Genomic DNA, 25,974 nt, shown 5'->3' on the forward strand with positions numbered 1-25,974 from the left:
TATACATCACAAAAAGTCAGAGGTAAAGAAAAAACTTGCACATTGTAATGGTAATGTTTTTATTGCATGAATTGTAATAGCTGCAGAAGAACAACCTTTTTTTTTTTTTTTTAGATGAGTTCAGTTGGGTTCAAAGCCTTTCTGAAGTGAAAAGTGAGGTGGTGAGGGGACATTCAGATGGCACATCAAATCTGGTTCACATCTCTCCTGATCTGTCCATCAGAAGCCCTGCTCCGCTTCTATACTGCATTTTAACCACAACTGTAACCCTGGTTGGTGAGGAGGGGTGGAACTGTTTGTCTTTTATCCTTTTAACACAAATTCGAATGGGCAGTAATGAGACTTGTATGTGCTTTTGTTTGTCTAGGCATGCAAAATAGAAGAGAATAAAAGGTGATGCTTATTGCTGGTTATTTAAAATTTAAGGGTCATTTCAGGGTGAGAATAAGAGACTGAGCTGTGCTTTGGTGTGTCACTCCCTCCAAGCAAGTACTCAACTTAAAGGGGGAGTTTGTGTGTGCAGCTGCCCATTCAGTGGGGATATGAGCATTTAAAGAACCAATAATAAAAAGTGATAGGTTAAATAAACTACTCAAATGCAGTATACAAGCCAAAAGTGTATAGATTAAGACTTAGAGCTATAACTCCATCTACAGGTTAATTTTTGTACTGCAGCAACAGAACAGAAGGAATTGACATTTTGTAAAGTGTTTGCAGCCATGACATTTTAGAAATTTGAACAAAAATCAACAAACAAAAGGCAAAAAAGCTCCCTTTTTAGTCTAGATAGACCAGCCACAAATTAAAAGAAATTTCTCAATATATGACCTACAAAATGGTCTCTTCAATTATCAAAAGAAACTTGGTCACTCAACAGTCAGTGAAATAAAAAAAAGTCTAGCAGAAACAATAAAAGGTGATATTTTACTGTACCTGAATGCTTGTTCCTACCCCACCCCACCTTCCCATGACATATTCTATTTCAAAAATAGGACTTGAAGATATGGGCTCTAATGTTAATACATTTATCCATACTATGTTTATGTAATTAATAAAAAAATAAATACATTTAACGAATACAAACGATTCTGTAATAGGTAGATTACCAAATAAACTGATTATCCCCACCCCCCATAGTTTAACTGTTGACACATTTCAAGTTTAGGATTTTTCATAAAACCATTATCACCACAAATATATATTTAAATCTGCAGTTTTAAAGCCTTTACACTGGTGTGGTAGTGCTACTGAGCTTGATGCGACAGAGCTCCTTTCTGTCATCTGTGGAGACGTAGTCTAAGCTCTGGCTCTCTCAAGGCTAAATATTAACACAGTAGCACAATCAGACAGGGACCAGGAGTAAAAGTGGATGCTGATGATTTCCGTTGGCAATGGGATCCAAACCACCTGTTGGCTTTAGCCAAACAGGAACAGGAATAAGATGTGCATGTTTGTGACTTCAATCAGGAAATCTTGTAAAAACATCGTATGAAACTTGTGTTAACATTTTTTTTTTTTTTTTGCATATGCTTGTTTTTGTACAAATTTTTGTACAATCTGTTTGGACATAACAAAACAGATTAATCCAACAGTAGAATCAACCAACAGAAAAAATCTCATGCATAAGTTATTTCCCACTCTTACTGATTGATTTGTAAGTGAACAGCTTTAAAAGAAAATCTGTGTATGTTTGTTTTTCAGCATTATATTTTTGTACATTTTGCAATTTCTACTTTTTTTTTTAAACATTTTTGCACAATAGTTTTGATCCTTTTTTTTTCCCCAGCCGGCAGTTCCAGATGTTGCTCCAGTGGAGTTTCCAGACATCCAACCTGTTCAATCCTCGACAGAAGGAGGCACAAGAGGCTGGCTGTGGGAAGGAATAACTACTTTGTAAAAACTGCTGGAAAGCAGAGTGTCTGTGATTCAGTTCAGCTCCAAGAAATTAAACCTATGGTCAATAACACTTTTTTTCCTATTTCTGCTAGAAAATACCTGCCACCATAAAAATGGGTGACCGATTCTGCAGAAGTTTTCAAACCAACAACTTCCCCCTCTGGCAGCAGAAGTGGGATAGTATAGTCAGTTGCAGACGGGGATGTGGGGAAGGCGGAAGGGAGATGGTTGTCGGTGACGACACGGATGAGCAGACAAACCCCTATCTGCAAAGATCCTCTTGTGTAGAGTCTCGTATGTTTTTCCTCTTCTTGCTGTTCCCTTGGTGGTGTGGCTTGTTGCTCTGATGACTTCTGGAGCTGAAGGAGGAGTTCTGCTGGCCGTGGTGGCCGCTCTTGTTGTTGGAACGAGACATCCTGGCCTGGAAAAATCACATAAGACCACAAAGCAACAATCAGATGTTGAAACAGGACAGGACAGTGGTTTCAAACGCAGTCCGAAAAAGGGTCAAGGACTGAGTCTGTCCTGACCTACAAGGACAACCTGTTAATGGGGGGAGTTTGTCTTTAGCATGACTAAAGACAAACTCCTACAACCTTCAAATGTGTTCCTGGTTCAACACATCTGAAACAAATGGCTGAATAATATCCTATTTTATCTCCATGCAGTCAAGTTCTTCACTGTCTGGCTAATGACCTGCTTATTTGATTGAGGTGTGTGAAAAATTTGTCTCAGAAACTCAACGGTTAAACCAGAGTTGTATCATAGTCTGGGGACACTAAAGGGCTTCCTGATCAGATACCACTATTTTTTTAAAAATGTTTTTGATTCAGCTTTCCCCTGTGACTCATTTTGTATTGGGTAAAAATTAGCCAATCAGAAATTGTTGCTAGGCAGAATGTGTCTACTCTGGCGTAATCTGCTTCCTTGTTCGAATACCTTCACTCTTAAACTAAATATCAGTAAAAACGCATAAATGTTCTAAGCCAGTCATATTCTGATTTATAGTCAACTGGCTCTCAGATTTCTTTTTAGCTAACCGTGTAGCAGTTTTCATAGCTGACAGCCAGAAATTGTTAAACTGTGGGAGTACTGGAAATGCCATCAGGGGACAATTTTCCCATTCACAAGATGAGTAAATCCTAAAAATGTTCAAAAGACATTGAGATGCTTAGATAACTAGCTACAGCTGCCACGAATGGTAGACACAGAAAGCAACAATCACAACATCACTGTAGATGTGGATAGATCATTAACAGATTCATCCATATCAATATGGATTGGGTTTTACCTGAGCATCTAAGGTAAGTAAAAAGTCAATTTGTGTTTGTTTTTTTAGCTGCTGAACTATAGAAACGTAGTCTCACTGCTAAGCCAACTGCTTAAGATACCTTAAGACAAAAATAATCAGTGGAAGGACATACCTTAGGGCATACCTAAAGACACAGTTTCATTCCACTAACTCACTCGCTAAATCAGTGTCTTAAATAATTTTCCAAATGGTCAAAAATAAGAACTCTAAAAAAATAACTGATATTCAAGGAAAAAACCTAAACAAAGCCTGGAGAAATATGGAACTATTCCTCTTGACCCCTTTATAATAACAGAAAATTGAGACTAAGCATACCTTTCCTCCTTTGTTGCTTGCAGGTGGAGTGCTGGTAGAGTGATTCTGTATGCGGTGATTACTGACCACCGTAGATTTTTCTCTGTGTGTGCTAGCGTTTCGGACAGGCTGTTGTTTGACTGTCTTGCATGGAGTACCATCCGAATCCTAAAGGAAACCACCAACAACACAAATCTACATGAAGCATTTCCTTCTTAGTGACCTCTTTTGCTTTGTTTTTTTGTCACAGTCTTTCAGATCAATGATTTTATATTGGCTCATTTCATCTGGACAGCTTTTGCCTCTAATAAATGAAATCATCATTTGAAATCTGCATTTTATATTTAATCAAGTTATTTTTGCTCATTCTTTTGATTATATGATATTTAAGTGCGATGGAAACTGACCGCATCGCTGGAGGATGTGGAAGACGGCGACAGCGGGGACGAGGAAGGAGACGAGCCCAGAGACGGGAGCGGAGAAGAAGTGTTGGAAGAGGACTTGCTGTGAGGAGCAGAAGGAAGAACCACAACATCTTCGTCGTCTGGGAAGTTGTTGTTGCACTCGTCAAGCTGTTTGGACTCAAGTAATTTGACGTCGTTTCCTATAGAAAACGAGAGGGACATGTTGTAGCTGCAGCTCGTATCAATGGAGTGATATAATCTTTGTTGCGACAAGTACAACTAATACATACTGTTGAGAGAGCGATCATTCTGAGACTGGCTGTCCCAGTTCTTTCGGATCCATTCTCTGTACTCATCCACTTCCTGAGTCACTCGGATTATCCGACCAAGTATACTGAGGTTAGGAACAGTGAGAAAAACAGTTAATTTCCAAATATAGACTCTTTAAATTAGGACTGCTAAGGGAAACAGCTTCTAAGAATACTTAAAAGTATTCTGTAATGCATGAGTAGCACGTTTGTTGTTAGCACCTTACCTCTCATTCTCATTGTTGGGGTAGTACTTGGCAATGGGTGACACAGCATGGCTGAGGACAACATAGGCATAATCAAACGCCTGCTTCACCTGCATGGCACCATATGAGCTCCGGCCAACATCATTGTCTATTGATAACAAGATGGAGACAACATGTCAATTAGGTAATTCCAACACCCTTCCGTTTCTGGTGTGTTGTTTCCTGTTAATACCTGGCTGCAGAGGATCCTCAATGTAGAGCATAGAGGGCCTGTATCCATCCATCATGCTTTTCTGAACCTCATCTTTGGCAACATAGCAACCACCGTCTGTTATCCTGATGCCTGTCTTCAGGTAGTTGAAGTTGCGACCGTAGAGCTCAAAGAATTCAATTAGCAGAACACCAATGTTTATGTTGGGGCTAGAAACGTCCCTGTTATGAAGCTGGGGAAAAAGTAAAAGCAGGTGAATAGGTGAATATTCAGATAGAGTAAAGAGAGGATTAGGAACATGGGAAATGAAAATCCCTAGATTTGCAAAACAAACCTGCAGGAAGCTAACAGCCATGAGGAAGAGACTGTATGAACCAATTCCACCAGTGAAAACCTCATTGAGGTCTCTTTGAAGTAGAAACTGCTTCAGCACAAGGACTAGGTAAGGCAGGACAGGATATTTCTGCAGATGAAAGAATAGACAAAGAAACCAAAAGACAGAATAATTTTAAAACTCCTACTATGTCTCCTGTGATAAAAGTGATAAAAATCCTGCCAACTTTTGATCACAGGTGATCAAAAGTTGCATGAGTGAATCCAGGAGCCGCGATACAGCTGAGCAAAGCGCCGCAGATATTACCTCCTTAAATTCCTTGATGAGCCGAGCAGCTTTAACACCTCCATTCACGTTGAAACTGATGTCCACTTTGACTTCAGTAAAGGAATCAGTAAGTTTGATGATGGGAACCTTAAAAAACAAACAATACAAACTCACGATGAAAGACAGTGGAAAAATGTTTATATTAGATCTAGATTACACACCAGATTTTTGTCAGAAAAAGTATCATGCAAACTACAAGATCACACTGGGTTTTTTTGTTTTGTTTTTTCTTTTTTTGGAGGCCTGAAATGTTACCGTCGCTTTATCCAAAACTTTAATGGAGTTCTCATCTGCAACATTGTTTTTTCGCAGTTCATCCTCCAGAGTCCACAGAGGCAGTGTGTCCCACTTCCCAAAAACCACCAGATCAATATCACTGTAGGAAAGAAAGAGTAAAGCTTATATTTAGTTTAACAAACAGAAGATATAAAAAGATCATAAAGTAGTCTTCTCTGATACTACAGATGCACTGAACATAACACTGATTTATGCTTTGTTTTTGAGGTCTATCTTGCTTATTCAAACTTCAAGTGAGTCTGATATTTTATTTTAAGGAATGAAATAAATACACTAAATGATCTCTGATAGAGGGAAATCCAACAGTAAACAAAGGAATCATAAGATTAATCCGTTTAAGCTTTATCTGATTTGCCATTTAAAAAGCACTTTAAAATACATGCAGCTAGTCAATGAGTGTACAGACTGGAAACAGTGGGAGAATTTAGTTGTTAAGTATTTAATGAACCTGCAGTTCAGAGTCAAACAAGGGGAAAGCACTTTCTATGTTTGATTATGATCTCTTACTGATGGACTGGTCCGGAAACTTAAAAAACATACATAAACTGAGAACCCTCTCTGCTATGAAGAAAAAGGTTAAAAAAAAAAGAAGTCTTGTAAAAAAATAAACTCATTATATAATGTCGTACCTTTTAATAGATTTAACAAGTATACATTATCCTCAATTTGCTTCTGCCTGACACTTTAAATATCTCCTGTGAACTACAGTTGTTACGAGTGAAGGTTTGGTTCCCCCTTGTGGAGAAAATGTGCAACTTTCTTCTGTAGCTACTAGTGAAATCTGTCAGCATCTGCAAAATTAAAAGCAAAACTGTTTGTCAAAGCTGTGATTCTTAACACACCTAGCCAGGATAAATAAGAGTCAAACAGATAGACAGATATGTTTCAATAAAAGTAATAAATGATCTGTATTTTGATACCATTAAATAAATGCGTAAAATATTTGCTATATAACAAAATTGCTTAATCCTACTACATAATTATCCAGTAACCTGCCACGGATCCAGCTTCCACATAAATAACTGTGGATGAAGGGCGGAGCGATTATTGTCTTCTAGTAGTCTCTTACCAGCAGAGGCCACTCTAGGAATATTTTTTTAAATCAGAAACGGTAGCACATGCAGGATAGATAGATAGATAATGGCAGTAGAAAATTCTAGTATATTTTTGCCAAGTTATTCTAGGTAAGTATTAAATAGATATTTTTAAACTAAACCTATGTGTTCATTTGACCTGTTCAATCATCAGAATATTCACTAACCTTTGGGCAAATGCCCTAACACCCAGCTTTCCCCCTGCTTGCAGAAATGCAAGACATTGATAGAGATTATGCACTCATCAAAATTATCAGCAAAAGACATCTGATATCTGATGAATGCATGTGTCTTTAGAGATATATCAGTCTGTGATCAAGTCAGGAGCAGCTGATTTAACCACATTTTGCTCAGTAAATGGAAAAAAAGAGGAAGGCCACGGAACTGATGCAGACGTAAAGCAATGAATGAGAAAAAAATTAGATGCATTCTGTGAACGATCTTTCCGCTTTTAAAGTTCAACTAAAAATACGCCGCAGATATCAACTTCAGCTCACATTCTCATTATAACCTCTAACCCTGTTTGTTACTACAGAAGTTAATTCTTTGAGATGCAAAACTGATTTGGTTAAAAGTCAACGACAAGTCTCAGCTTTGGAAGGGTCTGTGAGAAGAATTTGCATAAATTTGACTCTAGCTTACCTTGTTGGCAGGTAAAGGCCAGTGCTGAAACTCCCAAACACTTGGACCTAAAGAAAAAAAGAAGAAAAAATTGCTTTCTATGTAGGCAATATTTGGTTTTAATAAGGACAGTATCATTTCACATAATACTGTTTGATATACTGTATTTTTCTAAATTTTCTGTTAGGTCTTTCTAATAAGCTAAGATATGACAAGAATTTAAACTAAAGTTTGCTCCTGTCTACCAAAACCTGATTTTGAAATGGTATAAAAACAGCAGAGAGAAAAAGGGAAATAAAGATTTAAGAAATATTTAATGTAAAAATATACTGCAGAATCTGTTTTGTGTCTTTTTTTCTTATGATAACCAAAATTATCAGGATGTTTTACCACAAAAACAATCCACTAATCTCTTAATGCGCAAGCTACTGGGAGGACAAAAATATTCTTGTTTCCTTTGAAACACCCATGTCGCAGTGCACAAATAGACCTAAGCCTTGATCCTACTCCCCTAAACCTCTTCTCCACCTCACCACATACTAGCACACGCTAGTAAACAGCTCAGTCACATGTAAAGACCCTAAGCTGATTGTGAATGAAACCGAGTCCAGCAGACTTCCATGAACTGTGACGTAACTGCGCATGGTGACAAAGGTTAGCAGTGTTGTGTCTCGTCTCTAACCGACAGTCATTCAGTACCAGGTCTAGGGCAACCTTGTTCAACCCAGCTGTAATGCATCATAGCGTAGTGAACACAACAACTCAGATATCATCTTTCACCAACAACAACTACTTTCATATTTTGTCACATCCATCCAGTTTTAGGTAAGAAGAGGTTTAACATAATCCATATTTAATCCAAGAATGTAGTAGAAAAAAAAGTCTATATGGCTTACACTATTCCCCATTTTTGATTCCAGAACTTCTGCCTGACTACAAAAATGCTAATAAACATGTTGAAATTCAGTTGGAATGGAAGTTTGTTTGCGCTGCATGATTTTTGCTTTCCGTTTCTGTCATATGACCAGGTTACGAATTCAAACATGGACATCTAACAACCAGAACCAGCTGCCTTCCTGTCTCAGTGACCTTTTGGTTTGAACAATAAGTTGTTGTGCTGAGATCTCCCCATCAGACAAGTCAAGAAATGGGAATGTGGAAACAGATCACCTGAAATCATTAAGCTGGTCCTGTGAGTGAGCCAGCAGACATTTCTGGGCAGGTTCTGGTTTGTGAAGCCAATGGTTCTGAAACATTGAATTTCTTATTTTTATCTCTCCTCTCAAATTAGCCCTTAAAAGTAAATTTTCCTAAACTCCAAAACTTTTTAACAAAAATTCTACTTTAATTAATCAGCTTAGAATATATTTCAAATGTTCAATTTCTTGTTTTAGAACTTCCCCTCTCAGTCACAATACAATGGCACAGTTTTTGTTCTCTTCATGATGCTTTTTTTTTTTTTTTTTTTTGCAACTTGCGCTCCAGAACAACCTGTAGTCCGGAAACTACAGTAATCCTTCAGGCAAATTTATCATATCAATTATTATTCATTGTGATAAAATTTCTTATAAGAACTTGATTTATTGTTATCACAATAAATTCCAATTAATGATCTTTTAATTATAAAACAAACTAAAACAGTTTGTATACTCTGCATTGTTAATTTTGCAATGTTTCTCCATTGTTTGTTCACTGAAAGAGTATTGATGAATACAAATCAATTTTTCAATGCAGTAAATGTGCGCATTTTAGTGACACAAATCACTTCTTTTGTGACTGGTGTCCTAAATCAACTTATTATAAGTAGGTGTTGTTAGTAGCACTATTTGTGCTTGTGGGGCTTTGAATGCTGTGTCACGCAGTCACAACCATACAGTTACCTAAAGAAATAATCAATAATCGTACCACTTTTATTGTTATCACAATAGTGCCACAAAATATCCTGATATAACTTTAAGCCCATATTGCCCACCCCTAATTTGCATTAGTAGAGCTAACGTATCTTATCATTGCTATACCACACTCAGCAGTTTATGCAGTCAGTTTGCAAAGTGAATAGCAGACATGTATGTAAACAAGTTCATTCTTTAACTGCCAGTGTCTTCATGGACTAATTGGATAACGTGTTAGCGTTTTCAGGTTGACAGTTAAGAGTTAAGCAAGCACTGTGAAAACTGGACAGCCACATTTGCCGCTGCTGCCAGCGATGAGAAATCGACACAGACACAAAGCTGTCCAAGACTGGAAGAGTACTGCACTTCCTATTTTAGGCCCAGAGCAGACACACTTAGAAACCTGCTGCTCTATCAGCAAGATCAAAGTCAGTAAATGCAATAATGCCTGAGGTGGTACTGATAGCTTGAGCCAAACAGAACTGTGGCGCAGAGAGATAAAGAGTCAGAGGACATTTGTTGCTAGTGGCCTGATAGCACATTCAACCTGACAGCACTGTAGGCTGTTGTAATTGAGAGTTGTGTTGTCAACTTGTGCAGCCTGGGCAATGTACTTAACTGTATCAGCGCTAATAAGTTACCAATGGTTCAAACTGCTCACTTTATTCCTTTGCTGCAAGCAGGTGAGGGCGATTGCCGCATAAAAAAAAGGGGAGGTTTACCTCAGCACTGGGCCAAAGGTTCTTGATGACTCCCTTTATTCTGTCCACAACCTCTAATCTCATCTTTTCCTCCTCTGGACGTGGGGAAATGTACTCGTAGAAATCCTTGATTTCCTCGTGCAAGCTGCAAAACACACAGAGGAAAAGGAAGCACACTTTAGTGACAGAAGTGAAGGCAGGTGAAAACAGACGCACATTAGAGGAACAGTCATATGTTCACAGTTCGAAACGCAAAACGGGAACTTTAAATGTTTGGCAATAACAGATGCAGCACCGCTCAAAATGAGACACTGATTTAAGCTGATGCAACTGGAGCTGCCTTCCTGTGTTTCACAGAAATTGTGCTCTCCTCTTCCGAGCCCCTCACAGAGAGTGGGTGCTAAGAGTCAGACACTGAGTGATCCTGACAAAGTCAAGTTAATTGCTGATGTTAACAATAATAATTTGTCAACTTAAGCATTTGTAGTATACAGTATTTGAGTTTATTTTCTTAATTTTAAACCAAAGGTACAACTGTTTTCATCAAACTTCTGTGTCAAATCGCATAGTGTTCTGCCGACGCTATGCAGCGGTACAGTGGGTGCCTGCCAGTATTGCTACTTTGTATGTAAATAGGGCTTTGGATGTACTGTAAGGATTTGTTAAATCAGCACAGTAACACAAGCACAATGCATGATGGACATCCGGAAGAGACAACGCAGGACTGAAATCCGGAGTATTTTTGTCCATTTCCAATTCAAGTTCATCATATTTGGATTCTGAAGACTTTGGACTTTTAATTTTCAAATTGGTTTATAATAACTGGGACCATTTTATTTCTTCATGGGGACAATAAGTAAATATAATTAAATTCCACAAGTAAAAGCCAATATAAAATAAATTTCCCTTTCTGGAAACGTTTTTCTTCCAAAAAGAGAAAAATCAAAACAAACAGGTTGTTTGTTTTACTTAAGTTAAAGAAAACCCCTACTATGGAAAAAAACTAAAGTGCCTCTATGATATATTTAAAAAATGTAAAAAGATTTATAAACATCCATAAAACCAGTACACTTATTTCCTAGAAAAATAGCTTTTCCAACAAATACTTGTTTAGATTAGCTTCACTGACTGACTAAGAAGTTAATATTACAGAAAATAAGAATGCTTTTGTACCAGACAGCGGCTCTCCTTAGGGAATGGGAAACAAAGACTTCTCTTGTACAAAGACATTCGTGCAATTCTGAAAAAAGAACCAGGCTAAACCAAAACAAAAAAGGACCCATACTGTGTCCTCATGTAATGTCAACAAGAATCCGGACTCGAGAGACGCACGCAACAGAAGGGTTCCACATTTGTCCTTGGGACGGGTCGCTGTGCCCACATGCGCTGACCTTTTCACTGAGCAGCTTTGGCTACATGCTCATGAATGCAGGGGCAAGCCTGTGTGGGCGGTCAAACAAGAACACAAACACAGCCATAAGGACTAAAAAACAGGCTCGTTACGCCTTCTAAATATGCCAGACATGTTGCTGGTGTGAGTGAAATAAGGACACAGAAGCGATGTATACCACAGAGTTGGACATATCAAAAACCTATAAAGCTATAAACACAAATTGTTTGGATTATAACCCTAAGAGCACTGTGCATTTTGCTCCCTAGGAGTTTTCTCACAGGTTTTTTCTGTTCCTATAGTTAGCTAAATAGAACTTAAGTGAAAAATTTTGGTGGAAAAAATTCATAAGACTTCAAACTACTACACAACTATGAAGTAATACAACAGCAAAATTAAACAGGCTTCTAGTTAAAACTAACAAGCAGCATTGATAACCATGAGTGTGTTGCTTTTATAGATGTTTGCCTTGCTATCATTAGAGGCCAGAGAGCTTTACAGCCTGCACAAAGTTAAAGAAACTCAGATAAATAAATCAGATACTTAATTTGTCATTCAGCACTTTGCCTTTACCTCTCGATCTTTCCAGGTAATGTGCAACAAACAAGTGAACTCAATGACGAGTCGACTCATATTAACATTACACATGCATGATTTAGCTTACGAGGCCTGGAGCAATGCACAAGTTAGAACATTTGAGAACAACAATCTCTAACTTACTCTAAAAATGTAATAAAAACAAAAACAAAACAGCTAAGTCTAAGTAAGTGAGTTTTTATTCAGTATGGAACATGAAAAACAGTTTTGATTTTAATTTAAAAGAAAACTGAATTATATGGGTTAACTTTGTTTACAAGATTTAGTCATCAGATAGATGGCCTGTTTTTATGTTTTAGATTTGGCTCAAAGGATGCAAAAATGACCTGCCAGGCTTTTGGGTTTACCAAACATAAGTTAAAGTATCATATGAAACCATTTCAAAATATGACCACATATCAACGGTTACAGAGATAATTTATTGTTTTTGTCATGGAACAGTTCCATCCTGTTGCTTCTAGCTCCAACAAAACTTTTAGCTTTAAAGATGCTTCTTTCCACAATGAACACTGCAGAGTCTAACCCCCATTATACACACACACGTACACACACACACACACACACAGTGGTTTCATTTCAGAGTAAAAGAAACCTAGCAACTGAAATCTACATTGCAAAAGTATTTGCTCTTAGAAGTTGGGTGATTATTTTTTTGCCTTTACAACATCTGCAAGTTTAATGTGCTGCATTTGAGCTAGAATATTTAGATGTTATATAGATTCACTGGCCACTTTATTAGGTACCCTTGATCAGATACATGAAGGGCCAGTCACATGGCAGCATCTCAATGCGTTCAGGCATCCAGACGACTTGGCGATGTTTGCGCTCTGCAGCAACCACCTGATGCCACCACGTTAATTTGCACCAATATCTGAGGATGAGTTGCCAATGTTTGAAAATGCAGTAAAATCAAATATGAAAATCTACATTTTAAAAGTATAAGGCAGAGCTATAAAACATTTTAAAAAAAAACTTTATATGCAACATCAAACAGGTTAACACCTGATTTTACTAAGTCGCTACTGCCAAGCTGTCAACCTTTCATCTTAAGTGGGAGCGTCAGGGTGTGACTACAATCCCTGATGTTAAAAATGTGACATGTTTTTATTATACAACAATTATGCAGCAACAGGTTCTTCTTATCATTATTACTTGTTAACAGAGGGCTGCACTCTGTCTGAGCTCCAAGCAGCTCCGAATAAAGCTGGGAGACTCGCACTGACCTGCCTGTTCATTGTGATTCAGAGCAGAGGGAGAGCACATGCCAACTTCTCATGGCTCACAAGCAATCTGCTTGGTTAGTTCAAAACAGGCAAAATATCTGCAGACCAATCAAATACTCATTTTACCATTCTGTGAGTAATGAACATGAATCTACCTAGTTTTACAAATAACCAGAGAAAACTTTTAATGCATCTTAAATAAAAATTGTAATGTAAACTATTTTAAAATATAAAAACTATGTATTTTTTGTTGTTTAAACTCAGAGGATTTATGTGTATTATTTAAAATGTTTTGTTTGGACCACAGACAGTCTAAGGGAGGAAGGGAGGGAGTTCCACAATCAGTAGGTTTCATTTCACAGGAAACAGGCAACGACAGCTCCCTTGTCCTCATGTAATAAGAGCAACCCATGCTCCACCTTTACGGATCACATTACATCGTAGCTGTGAAGCCTGCCTTCAGAGCCCATTGGCACTGTTTATCTGTTAATCCCATACTGCTGTAGTAAAGTTATGTAATCTTCAGTAAGAGCCGTTTAAAACCTTACAGAAGCAGAAGGAAAACATTTTCACAGCACATCTATTACAACACTGCACTTCAGACAATCTCCTCATGATTTTAAAAAATGAATAAAAACGAGATTATGGTGTGGTATTCTATTTGCAGATTAAAAAGAAAGGAATCTAAGATGTTCAATTTAAAGTAATAAGATCTCATATGGAATCCTCAAACCTTGCAAACTTAAAACAATTTTTAAAAAAAATTATTGTACTTTTCAGTCATCTTACACATTCACTACTTGAAGGCAAAACATCTAGGAGGCAACGTACTGAACTGTTATATTATGATAGATACATGATCAATATGAACAGATAATCTGTCTGATGGGATATTCAATTTCATGGAACTCTGATCCAGAACCGCATAGCATTCTAGGGGATGTAGCCAGAGGAAATACTTTAGCCACTCAACCTCTCACTGCCAGCTAAGCAAGATAAGTGGCATCAACTAACTCAGTATTTGGTTACCTAGCAACAACCTGTTGAGTCACTTGCGCAGCAGCGGTTACAGGTTTCGCCACTGTGCCTCATAACAGCTTAAAAATAAACAACACATGGAGTGAAAACTGTGGACAAAACAGGAAAGATAACATCTCTAATTTGGAAGTATTTCAGATATTTAAAACAAAAAAAATAGTCAATAATTATATTGATATAAAATGCTTACATCGTGTTAAGTTTTTCCAACTACACTGTCTGGCCCTAATTAATGTATACTTTAGAAGAAGCTTAACACAATTCTCCGAGCCACACCTCTAGACAATAACAGTGTAGCCTCTTCTGTAATCATAGAGCAAAGAACAAACATGCAGCATCATTTTTGATGTTCACGTTAACCTGATTATGTTTTGAGCAGGAAGGTAGCATGCCACGAGTTCTCCGTAGTCTTAAAACACAACAGTAGTTCCCATCATTGTGAAGTATGTCTCAAGATGCGCAATCCTGACAGTTCTGAAGTAAAAAGGAAGTCTTATGTTGGTGATGGTTGGCTGATAAAAGCAGCCTGGCCGACAACACTTGGTTGGTAAGGCATCGAAGGAGCATTTGTTTGGCAACATGCTGGGTACTCAGGAAAGAGATGTTTCCAGAGATATGAATAATGTGTATGCTCTGTGAGAATACAGACTGGGTAAACATTACTATGCTAATCTCAGCATCTGCTTCAGAGGTTCCTTCTAGAGCTAAACTAAAAGCTCTTTCATCATTTAGTTCCAATTGTCTTAAAAATCTAAAATACTTAAACCGATCAAACTGCTACAAGGTAATTCTACACCGAATGTTGAGTCTTTTAAACATTGGTGAATTCACAGAAAAGGGGATCTTTCCCATGCTTTCTTGGCATCTGAGCCACCTTAAATGTAGACAAGTATTAGTCAAACATGGACTGGAAAATCCTGCACAGATTACAGAATCATTGAAACAGTTGTGTCTCTAGGGAGACTTCCAAATTTTTCCCAGTAATATTGTTAAAAATTTGCCTCTTTTTAGCTGTTGTGTAACCAATCTTTTGTAACTCCTAGTTTTGCGAGCTAGTTTTAAAAAATTAAACATATCTTATATATGGATGGATTTAATCTCAAGTCTTCCTTTTAGATGGTTTCCTTAAATTTACTCTGATTTGATAGCCTTCTACAAACTAACTAGCTAATTTATGCCTTAAAATGGTGCCAGAAAACCCAAATCATCTCTTTTTGCTTAGTGGTTTCTGCATAATCGAAACAAACTATCACATCTACTCTTGGTTTAAAGTGTATGAATAACCCTGCAACCTAGTCCTTTGAACAGTAAAACAGCACATACTGATAACAGGTCACTAAAACTAATACACAACTGAGATGTTTACCAATACATTTCATTCTGAAATAGCTGGAATTAGATAGCCTGATCTGGTTAGTTTTATTTCTATAAATAAATTGAGCTAAACTACAAGCAGGTTGTTTCTTGACCAGAGACAAATGACAGCTTGTTTGGCACTCAATAATGTTAAGATTTAAAATTTAACCACAGATCATGAATGGTGGACACTTGACGAACAATCCTGTGCAAAAAAACAAAACAAGTTTAGCAGGACCTTTAACATTCCTGCTTTGCTTCTGTATGAAAACTGTGCAACACCTTGTCTGGAAGGCTAGATTAGTTCTTTGAATCGTTCAAAGGCGTCAGAAAGGCCGGGTAAAATTTGAGGTAAATGAAGTAAGAAAGAATGAAGAAAAGCTGGCTCAAACTTTGAAAATACAAATAAGCTAAAGGCCAAACATATAACAGGTTGGGCAGTGCTGAAAAGCCTCAGAAATGTGAGCCATTTGTTAAGTAGAAATGGACTCATGATCAGCTAATGTTCTTAAAATCCTTAGGCACTCTATATCCATTTTCTCTAGCATCACTTGTCAATTTAAAATGCATTATATACACTAAGAAGTAATACTTATATACAAAGAAACACCTAATAAATATGACTGCTCTAGCTGTAGTTACCCAAGTTGCAATTTACTCAAACTAGTATTAAAAAATTAGGTGTTGGCACCTAGAAAGTGTACTGACATCATGACCCTATTTTCACAAAGGCTTACATTTTTAGGCATTGCCAAACTCTACAACAAAGCTGTTATGTGACACTGCTGTACCTATTGAACCTCCAACACACCACAGCAGCTTTGAACTGCCAGGGTTGCCATGCATTAAATACTGGTTCACAAAATGAGGACAACCCCAAACAAAAGCAGTACCGTACAGATGACACATCCATTAATTTTTAATCAATCAACGATCAGGGATGCCAACTGTTGGATCAAAGAGCCGAACAGCTCTGATTACACAGAAGAACACATGCTGATGAATGTTGGTGACAGAGGTTTGTGTTGTGAGTGGAGCAGCAGGCTAATCTTAGTCTTGAAATGAACTAACAAATAACAGGCTGACAGAAAAGCACTACCAAAACATTTCACATTAAGCTGAAACGGTTTCAGCATCTTCCTGAAAGTTAAATCCACACAGAGGGTTAGGAATGACCCGCTAAACTTCTGACTGAAGACGCCCAAGTTACCAATTGAGGCTCAGAAACTCCACAGTGAAACAATGAAGGCAAACCTGATGGGAACTTTTTCAGTTTTGCTTTTAGAGCCAAACTGGGAAATGTTTTCCCAAGCCCAGCCTTGTTAAATATACAGTCTCCTTAAAGTACTGGAAGTAGATAAGGGAGCATAAATATTTTGATTGTAATTTCCTGAGCAGAAACAATAATAAAATCAGGAAAAGTATGGACAGATTTAGGACATTTTAAGGCTAGAAAATGAGATGATTCTACATTAAAGTGTTTTATGACTTTTTAATACCTCACAGAAACCCTGAAACAAAGAAAATGAAAGAATCCACCTTTTGGCTTTATTTCAGATGTAACAACCTGAAAATATGGCATCTACAGAGTAGTGAATAGTCAGAGCTATATCAATAATTACAATAAATGGCTTCTTGGATGCAATATTTGGAATACTCCAATATTTCAGGTGCCATGCATTTGATCTCTGCCTGCAAGGGCTGCAACTGACGATTATTTTAGCCATCAATTAGTGTATTCATTATTTTTCATTTAAGATTATTTTATTCAAGATTGGAAATGCATACAAAAATGCAAATAATCACTTTTTTTTAATTAAAATACAATAACAAACATATAGCAGTGTATGCTTGATAATTTATAGCATAGGATGCAGGTAAAAAATACTTTACTTCTAACAGCATGTGTTAGAAGTAAATTATAAAAGCTCAGCCCTTTCTACTTTTCAATATAAGCTGTGTCCGAATTCAAGGTTTGCATACTTCGAAGAATCGGTCTACATAGCCCTGGTCCTTCCAAGGCCGTGAATAAACTAAACAGGAAGAGAAAAGCTGTTGGTTTGATTCTAAAATGTTCAAACATGTATTGCACATTTCTACCAGGAATAAATATACCGGTAAGCAAATTATTCATTTTCAAATACTCTCCAAATCTCCATTAAGCCATTACAGTCAAATAAAGGCTTAACTTTAATCAATCAAACCGATTTGCTCAGGAATAAATTAAATACTTTAGTAGACCAAACATTTTACAACTAGATATTACCTGTCTGAATAATATCGATGTTTAACTTCCACTCATTGGGGAAAGCTAGTGGGAGTTTTTATAACAATGTGCCGGGAGTCAGGCGTTCTCCTACGGTATACCGAACCTGGAGCGCCAGGCCAGCTTGCAGCTGGCGATGGGGAGCTGGCTATTAACGCAGCGGGAGCAGACATGTCCGAAAATGTCAGAGCAGGTAATGTTTTGGTGAACCGAGCAGATATTTCAGACTTGCACACTTACATTCTCGCCTAAAAAAGTTGTACAAAATCACGTTGTGTCATTTAAAGTGTAATATAACAAAATTATTTGCCGCTCTTCACCGCCACTGTCGCTCTGCCTGAACGCCCAGTTTGGACCCGCAATGAATTATGGAATATGGTGGGTCGTGAAGGATACACCGGACCCATCCTTCAAATCTGGGGAAAAAGAAGGATGTATTTGGAGGCCGCATGTGAAGGAGACTTCGAATTCGGACAGGCCTTGTCGCCATGACGTAATCGGCCTACAAATCCGTCCTTCAGACCCTGAATTCGGACACAGCTGTAGTTAAGGGCTTTTGATTACTTTTGGATTAACCTATTACTAATTGGATAGCAAAAGGTGCTTAAATCAAAAATATTTTATAGAATTTGAACTGGGTGAAGCTAAAACTATGCCACTTGAGGAGTTCTGAATTTGTCCCAGATGCAAAATGTACATTTTTTGTAAAGTTTTGCCTTAATTCCTGCAATTAGTATGTTATTCTCTCAGCAAGTGGCATAAGTTTGTATACTCAAATTAATGATTAATTGATTTCAATAATCTATTCATGGTGATTAATACAATTAATCGTTTCAGCACTACTGCCTTCCTAGAATATTTTTGGCAAATAAGAGGAATTTTTACATTATGAAAGTTGTGGTGAGAACTCAAGTAAAAATTAGGATAATCTGGGTTAATAATAGTAACTTATGGTTACAGCAATATTCCACAATAAAAATCACACTCATATTTTCCTGATGTTGTGCTGCCTTAAAGCCAAATCAAAACAATAAAGTGCCAAGCAGAACTTCATAAAGTTTGCAGCATTTTTAAACATGTCTTTATGTTGAATATACTGCAAATATGAAAAGAAAGCAACCAATTTGTTGTAGAGAATGTCTTCACATTGACATCAACAGAACTAAACAATTGCTACCAATTGGCAGAAAATACTGAATCATGGGCATCAAATTCTGGTCAATGATTCACATGATGTTCCTCCTTGGACCAGTTTTGATAGACAGAAACAGTATAAAGCACTGGTAGCCCCTTGCAACAACCAGTTTTTAAAAAGATGTTTTGCAAAGTGACAAAAGTCTGGTTTACAGAATGACTTTCCTCTGGGCAGGAAGACATATTCTTCCCTACACACTTGAAGGTAGAGTTATGGGGAGTGGTCTACCTGCGCTGGTTTTAGGGGCCAGATTGATCCGCAGTTCTGATGTTCCAACATTTTCTAAACACCAGACAGCAAGTGAGGAAACACAGGAGGGCCTAACAGATGTTAAATACTGCAGCCGCTGTGTTAAGCGGGTTTTTAATAAAACAGCTTTAAGCAGAGGTGTTACCTGCTGGGTGTCATAAATCTCTAAAAAAGCAACAATAACAAGGCAATAAAACCCTGCTCTGGGGCATTTCATCGCTGAACAATTAACCACACTTTTCATTACATTTGAAGTAACCTTCTCTTGTATCATTCTAAGCCTGTTTGCAAATTTAGAAAGAACTATAATTATTACTTTAAAAAAAGTTCATAAATTGGATAAATCAGTGGGACATTTTGTTTCATCTTTACAATCAGACACACTAAATTAGAAAACTGGGATCAGCAAGAAAAAAAAGGGGACATAGCTCTCTCAGGATAGAGACTCGCTGTGTCCATATAAAGAATCTAAACAAAACCCCAATCACTAGTCTAGAAAATTAGGTGGAAGCCCTCCCTTCAAGCTCCAAATGTGATTGGTCAGAAGAGGAAGAGGGAGCAAAGGTTTGTCTCTCGAGAGGGTTGGCTTTGTTCAGAGGAAGTCGAGCTGTGTGGAGCATGCAAACACTGATCCATTGCCATCATGAATCAGGCTGCTTACTTGGACCTTCCCAGTTCCAGAAAGCCTGGCAGAGAGTCAAACACAAATAAGCTAATGCCTCTGCCTCACTAGCAAAGCCACATGGCCAAATATAGAGTACAAACTGTCCTGCTGAAGCGCATTTTAACTTACTCCCATGTCACCCTTTTTGGTTCTTGTAAATAGCAAACTCAGTCATGTATGAATGATATGTTCGTTCATGATATTTGCATTTACTCCCAACCCAAAACGGCTCAACTCCACAGTCTTGTGTTCTCCTTGGGAAAATGCTATATTTATATTTTGTATTAAATACAATGTTCAGATTGAGCTAAAAATAATTGGAAACGGGACACTTTCATTTATGCCTTGTGCCATTTTGTGGCATATGCCGGGTTTGTGGTTCATTTGCTAACACCTTGTAGCTAAAATGTAACGTCTGAAGTAGCAAGATTGTCATTTGTCTGTAGCTATTTTCTTCATTCATCTAAAAATGTTTTATCACTGTTCATCCCAACTGTTGAAGTTCTTTCATATCCTTACCGAAAAAATATCACTTCTAACCCAGCAAAGTTTGTTTTTACATTCACATACATACTGCATGTCATCACTAGTTCATTTTAAAATAATGTGGCAATGTCTCAGACAGTGTTGACATCATGATTTGCCTGAGTACTGAAGGCCATCAGTGGTGGCTGAGTATGATCCCAGCTGTTAGCTTAAGGTTCTGGTATTAGTAGAGCTTATCAGTAAAGAATGTCCTTATGCAAACAAAGCTCCCATATTACTATAAATGAGAATCAGCCAAAGGCTGAACTCTACACTCTTGTGTTCTGCTTGCCTCCACATGTTTAACCGTGAGGAAGAGGAGAGAAAAATGTTTATTTCAGCGCCGCACCCATGAAAATATTCTCCACAGTTATAACACTATAAACAACTAAGTTAATAAACACAGCAAAAAGTTATGCTAAAAGTCATCCAGAATGATAAAAGTATATTATAGAAGATCTGTTGCAACAAAAATTAAGCATAAATAAAATTTTCACATTATTAATCACAGACTACAACTTTACATTAAGACTTTCTTTTGTTAAAAGCCACACTTTAAAGTTCCTTGAAGATTTGTTTGATCTAGAGCAATAAGCTTTTATTACTATCCAAGATTTAATAAATATGCAAAGAAGTTGACTGGGCAGCCTTATTAAAATGTTTTTGAAGCAGCAGTAAGTTTGAGAGGTAGAAGCACACACTCTCTAAGCTCAGAAAGAAGTTCCTCAAACCTGAAAGTTTTCACCATTTCAGCAATCCAAGTTCATAGAAAATACATATTTGTATGCATAACTGTTTTATATTTGCATATATAGAAACAATATTTTGTTTTAAATAGGAATGCACTAATATGCAAATTTGGGTCGATTCAATGCTGCTGTTGAATCCGATTTTAATGCTGCTGTTGTGGCAGATATATCCCATAATCCTGTGCTGAATCACAATCACTTGACCAAACAAAAACCACATGATCAGCTCCATCCAAAACAGCTACAAGACGGAAATAAATATCAGCTGGTAACATCAGCCCAGTTTTACTGGTCCATTTACTTAATGGACCGTTACAGATATGTTAAAAAATGACAAGCATTGGCTAATATGGATGTTGAAGGTGATATATTGTCCATCCCTAGGTTTAAAAGAAAAATAGGGTTGCAAGATATTAGAAAATGTTATAATTAGCAAATGTGATATTGCTAAAAACTTGTGATTGCCACAGGTTATAAGAAGTCTACACTTCCATTATTCCCATTCTGTTCTTCTAATGGATCCATTCAATGCTCTTGCTTCTTGGCCACTCTGACCTGTCAGATGCGGGCATCCACCGCATTGAGACTCCATCCAGCAAGCTGAATATCCTATTGGCATTCTAAGTGTAAGCTTACACTTGGGAGTTTATAAGCTAACAGTTTCAATGAGTGATTTGCTGTGTTAATATTGTGCACACTGACATTGTGATATATAGTGGAGCTCTATTTGTGAGCTTAAATCAGTGGTCTGTGGTGCCTCAACCATTGATAACTTAGTTGATAAAGTTCTCCCTTGACCACCTGAAGCAAATATCTAGTAGAGCTAGGAATCTTGTAGCCAGACTGTTTCCAGAGCCATCTTCTTCTTGTGTGACTTGTTCTCCTTACATTGTTCACTGACATCTACTGTATGTCAGATCACTTTTACACTAATTTCATCCAAAGTGAGGGGATTTCCCCATTCTTCTACTATAAGCAACACATGTATACTGTGATGCATTAAGAGATTTTATGCTGTCATTTTCTCATCTTAATATGCATTTTAATGCTGTCAATCTCTCAACATGAAAGGCCTACAGCCATTTCACATTTCTTTACGTTTTGCCTACAAGCACATACTTTATTACATTTCAAAGTGGTCCTTAGTAATAATTCTTCAGTCTTTCTGAAGAACCCCGCATTCCCTTGCAGATTGGCTTTTTCGTTATTTTGGCTCATCAGACTGATTATTCATATTTTATTTTTTGTCTTTTAAAACTCACCTATGAACTATATCAGCATAACAGATATAACCTCAAATGATGATTCAGTGAAGTCTCCATCTCTACAACTTCAAAAAATATATAATTTGTTACACTGCATTTAGTTGTTACTAGCAGTTTGTTACACATATATCATGTATTCCCATGACTAATATTATTGTTACATCAACAAAAATATACAAACATTAAAATTGAACAAGCAGTGAGAGCTTAACTACAGACAACTGCAGATTCTATGATTCACGTTGGTAGTAACTAGTTAAAATAACAATACAGATAACACCAGGCCTGGGATCTGTTCCTTTGTTTACTTAAATATAATTCTTCTATTGTTGGCCTAAATCTTATCAAAACTGTTTCAAAAAACTCAATCAAATCAGGATTAAATGTGGTGACTTCTAATCATAAAAGTATCTAAAGCCCAACCCAACATATGTATACTGTGATGAATTAAGAGTTTTTATGCTGTCATTTTCTCATCTTAATGTGCATTCTAATGCTGTCAATCTCTCAACATGAAAGAGTTATGTTTCTCTCAACAAGAGAAACATAATTAAAGAGTTTTAATTATCCTCTGCTCCTTTGAATGTGACTTGGTCAGATATAAACATGAATTGTTAGCCATGTTACACCATGTTTTTTTTACATAATAAGCACTAAGATGTTGGCCTGCAAAGGCTAAAGAAACAGAAAATTCTCTAATGTTTCAAGGTATAAACCAGACTTTTCTGTAAAGTCAATTTATGAATGTAGAAAAAAGTTTAACCAACACACAACAAGAAAGCAAGAAACTGCTGTTTGCAGGTTTTTAAAGTTCTTTACAAGCTAAGAAAAGTGGCAATGCCACTGTACTGGCAAATTGTAAGACTACTGAAGGTGATGCAACTGGAATGCCAACAATATTTAATTTTTTGACCAGTGTCAAATATAGACAGAATAAAGTTTGATGGAAATTTTCTAAAAGTATGTAAACAAATTTGTGCCTGCAACATTTTGAACATGATTATTGTCATTGTCAACCTTTGATATCCATGATGGCTCTGAGGTCATCGGAGTCAAACTTTGGATTAAACATATAAGTCTGAACCCAATAAAACTTGGAAGCAACTTGGATGCATTTGAATCGATGTCTTGGTCCATCAAGTCACTTGTCTTGCCATAGTGTTCACTAATGCCACTGCATTCTTGTGCATCTTGTAATGTTAACCCAATTGCATGTAAATCAGAATAAGAAGTTTCTTTTTTTCAGCAGAGTTTTTTTTAAAGTTTTGTATGTTTTACTGTAAATAAACATACAAAAACTTCAAGCAGTAGTGTATGGCATGTGTACTTTTTGGTGAAAAGTTAACCAACCATGCAATATCTTTAAAGGTTTAATTTTATATGTGGCTTCTTTAAATTTTGAGAAGTGCTGTTTGTCAACTTACCTGAAATACACCATTTATGAGAAGCAAAAAATATAACTTAGTTGCAAGCCAGCATTATTTCTAACAGCTGCCTCAACAAGTCACTAACTCAACTTCTGTATGTGGGATTTCCCTTTTAAAGAGTGAATTTCACTATCTCTCATAGTTAGTGCAGCTGAAGACATATAGAGGTCTCCTATTTAAACTTCAACAGAAGTCACTTTTTCACCAGCTAAATAAACTAAAGTTGACCTATTAAGTGGCAGTAAGCCAGTGGGGTGGGGTGAGACAAACAGCCTCTCCCCTTGTCCTTTAATCGTAAACATACTAGTTTATGCTCCAGCACTGAGCTAACACAATGGAAACTGATTTGTAGAGCTTCACTCTTAGCAGCAGGTGATCACCTGCAACGCAGCCAAATTAAACTTCAACAGACTCACTCTTACCCCACAACTCCTTCAGTGTAGTTCCTGACTTTCCAAGGCGTGCCCGTGTAACCTTCATATCTTTCCGTGTTAGAGCCGCAACCATTGTTCAAGAGACTGGAATTGAATCCGAAAGTGCTAGCTTTATTGTCTCTCTTTCTTTTGTTGGGGTGTCCGTCCGTGAGTCCCCTCCAAAGCACAGCAACCCCGCTGCCCTGCTGCCCCCCTCCACCGACACCGCCCCTGCCCGCGGCTCGGTTGTTGTGGTTGCTGTTGGTGTCCAGTGGTATAAAGTCCCGCTGTTCCGTCATTTCTCCAACCCCCGCTGAGGTAGACATCCCCTGAGTCTTGACGTCTCCACCACCGTTGTGCGAGTCCAGCGTCCCGTTTCTGTAAGTAAGGACGGCTCCCGACGCCCCGTTGTTGACGATTGGTTTCAGGCTCGGAGTACTCTGAGATCCCGTGGAGTAGCTGCTATTGACGTGCAAATACCCGAACCCCTGCGTCGTCTCCCAAATCTGCATCCACAGGTTGTTAGCGGGTCCCCGTTGTTCTGGCTGAAACCAGGCGATTCTAGGATCCATCAAACGCCACTGTAGGCAAACCGCCCCCCCACCCCACCACTGAGCAGCGCTCAGCTCGTGTGCAGCTAGCCAGGTCGCTAGCTAACGTTAGCTAGCCTGCTCAGGTTCTCCACTGACCGTTACTTCTAAATTATGGTTAAAAAAAACTACGCGCTTGGGTAATAATGGTATACACCGAGCGGTCGAACTAATTCATCCGCAGTAACTAAAACGAGAGCGCGAGTCAGGTGATAAAAACAGTATTTGAAGATCAACTTGCTGTTAAAGACGTTAGAAACGTGCGAGGGTTGTCTGTCGAAGAGTCTCTGTGCCTTTCCCCCGATGGCGGAGTCCACACCGCTACTGCGGCTGCGCCGAGCAAGTGAATAGGGGCGGGGACACACCTATTACGCAACAAACAGTTTACGGGGGATTTTAAATATATTTATTACATAACAAACTCAGATTTCATATTTTTCTTTCTACGTAAATCAAATACGGAAAAAAATTTTTTTATTCATATTCCTGTTCATTTAAATCTGACATTATTTATGATTTTTTTACGCTTAAAACATAAAATTGAGGCAGGATTACGATTTATATGCTCTCGAAAATGGATTGAAAACAATATAATAGGTGGGAGACGTTTTTTCAAGGTATTGAAAAAAAGTAAACCCCATAATTTCGTTTAACATTACGTAAAACCTATTAAGTTTTTTAATACATGATGTGCACCCCATGCAGATTACACCTGCAGATCGTCATTGACATTCTTCACATGGAAGGTAATGTGGAAAATGTCATTACTAAGGCAGCCATCTATTCTGTGATCTGGTGCCTCTCCCTTTTCATGATCCCTCATAGATTCTATTCAGGCTATTGGACAAACAGCTGATGACCTCACTGCCAAAATTATTGACTGTAGAGTCACTTTACACTAGACTTCAAGCAATTTAGATTCCACACCTCTTTATAAATTATAGTCCAGTCATTTCCTCTAATCCACTTTTTCCTTCAGCTTAACTTCCCATTAATATGCTTGGGCACAACACTCGGTTAGCTTCTTTAGCGATTACCATTTTTGTCATAGCTGTACTGTCGAAAGTGTCAATGATTTTATGCTCAACAACTGTTAAGTCAGCAGTCTTTTCATTCATCAAACATACTAT

The 25,974-nt window shown here is 37.6% G+C and overlaps 1 protein-coding gene across 1 annotated transcript; it reads right to left on the reverse strand.

Moving 5' to 3' along the window:
- Nucleotides 1–42: 42 nt before the first annotated feature.
- tent4b (terminal nucleotidyltransferase 4B) lies at nucleotides 43–25,162 on the reverse strand. Its single transcript, XM_032560575.1, has 12 exons — nucleotides 24,264–25,162; nucleotides 9,919–10,042; nucleotides 7,326–7,372; nucleotides 5,548–5,668; nucleotides 5,272–5,379; nucleotides 4,966–5,094; nucleotides 4,653–4,863; nucleotides 4,442–4,568; nucleotides 4,197–4,300; nucleotides 3,910–4,106; nucleotides 3,524–3,670; nucleotides 43–2,317 (listed from the first exon to the last, which is right to left on the reverse strand). The coding sequence occupies exons 1-12, from the start codon at nucleotides 24,824–24,826 to the stop codon at nucleotides 2,159–2,161; spliced, it is 2,037 nt and encodes a 678-aa protein (XP_032416466.1). The 5' UTR covers nucleotides 24,827–25,162; the 3' UTR covers nucleotides 43–2,158.
- Nucleotides 25,163–25,974: the final 812 nt, after the last annotated feature.

Source organism: Xiphophorus hellerii, chromosome 4, assembly GCF_003331165.1.
Source record: "Xiphophorus hellerii strain 12219 chromosome 4, Xiphophorus_hellerii-4.1, whole genome shotgun sequence".
NCBI classification, from domain to species: Eukaryota; Metazoa; Chordata; class Actinopteri; order Cyprinodontiformes; family Poeciliidae; genus Xiphophorus; species Xiphophorus hellerii.

Coding starts and splice junctions, on each gene's coding strand:
- tent4b (XM_032560575.1), bottom strand. CDS start 24,826: ATGGATCCTAGAATCGCCTGGTTTCAGCCAGAACAACGGGGACCCGCT. Junction 10,043..24,263: donor TACACTGAAGGAGTTGTGGG/GTAAGAGTGAGT, acceptor TGTGTTTTGCAG/CTTGCACGAGGAAATCAAGG. Junction 3,671..3,909: donor CCACATCCTCCAGCGATGCG/GTCAGTTTCCAT, acceptor GGTTTCCTTTAG/GATTCGGATGGTACTCCATG.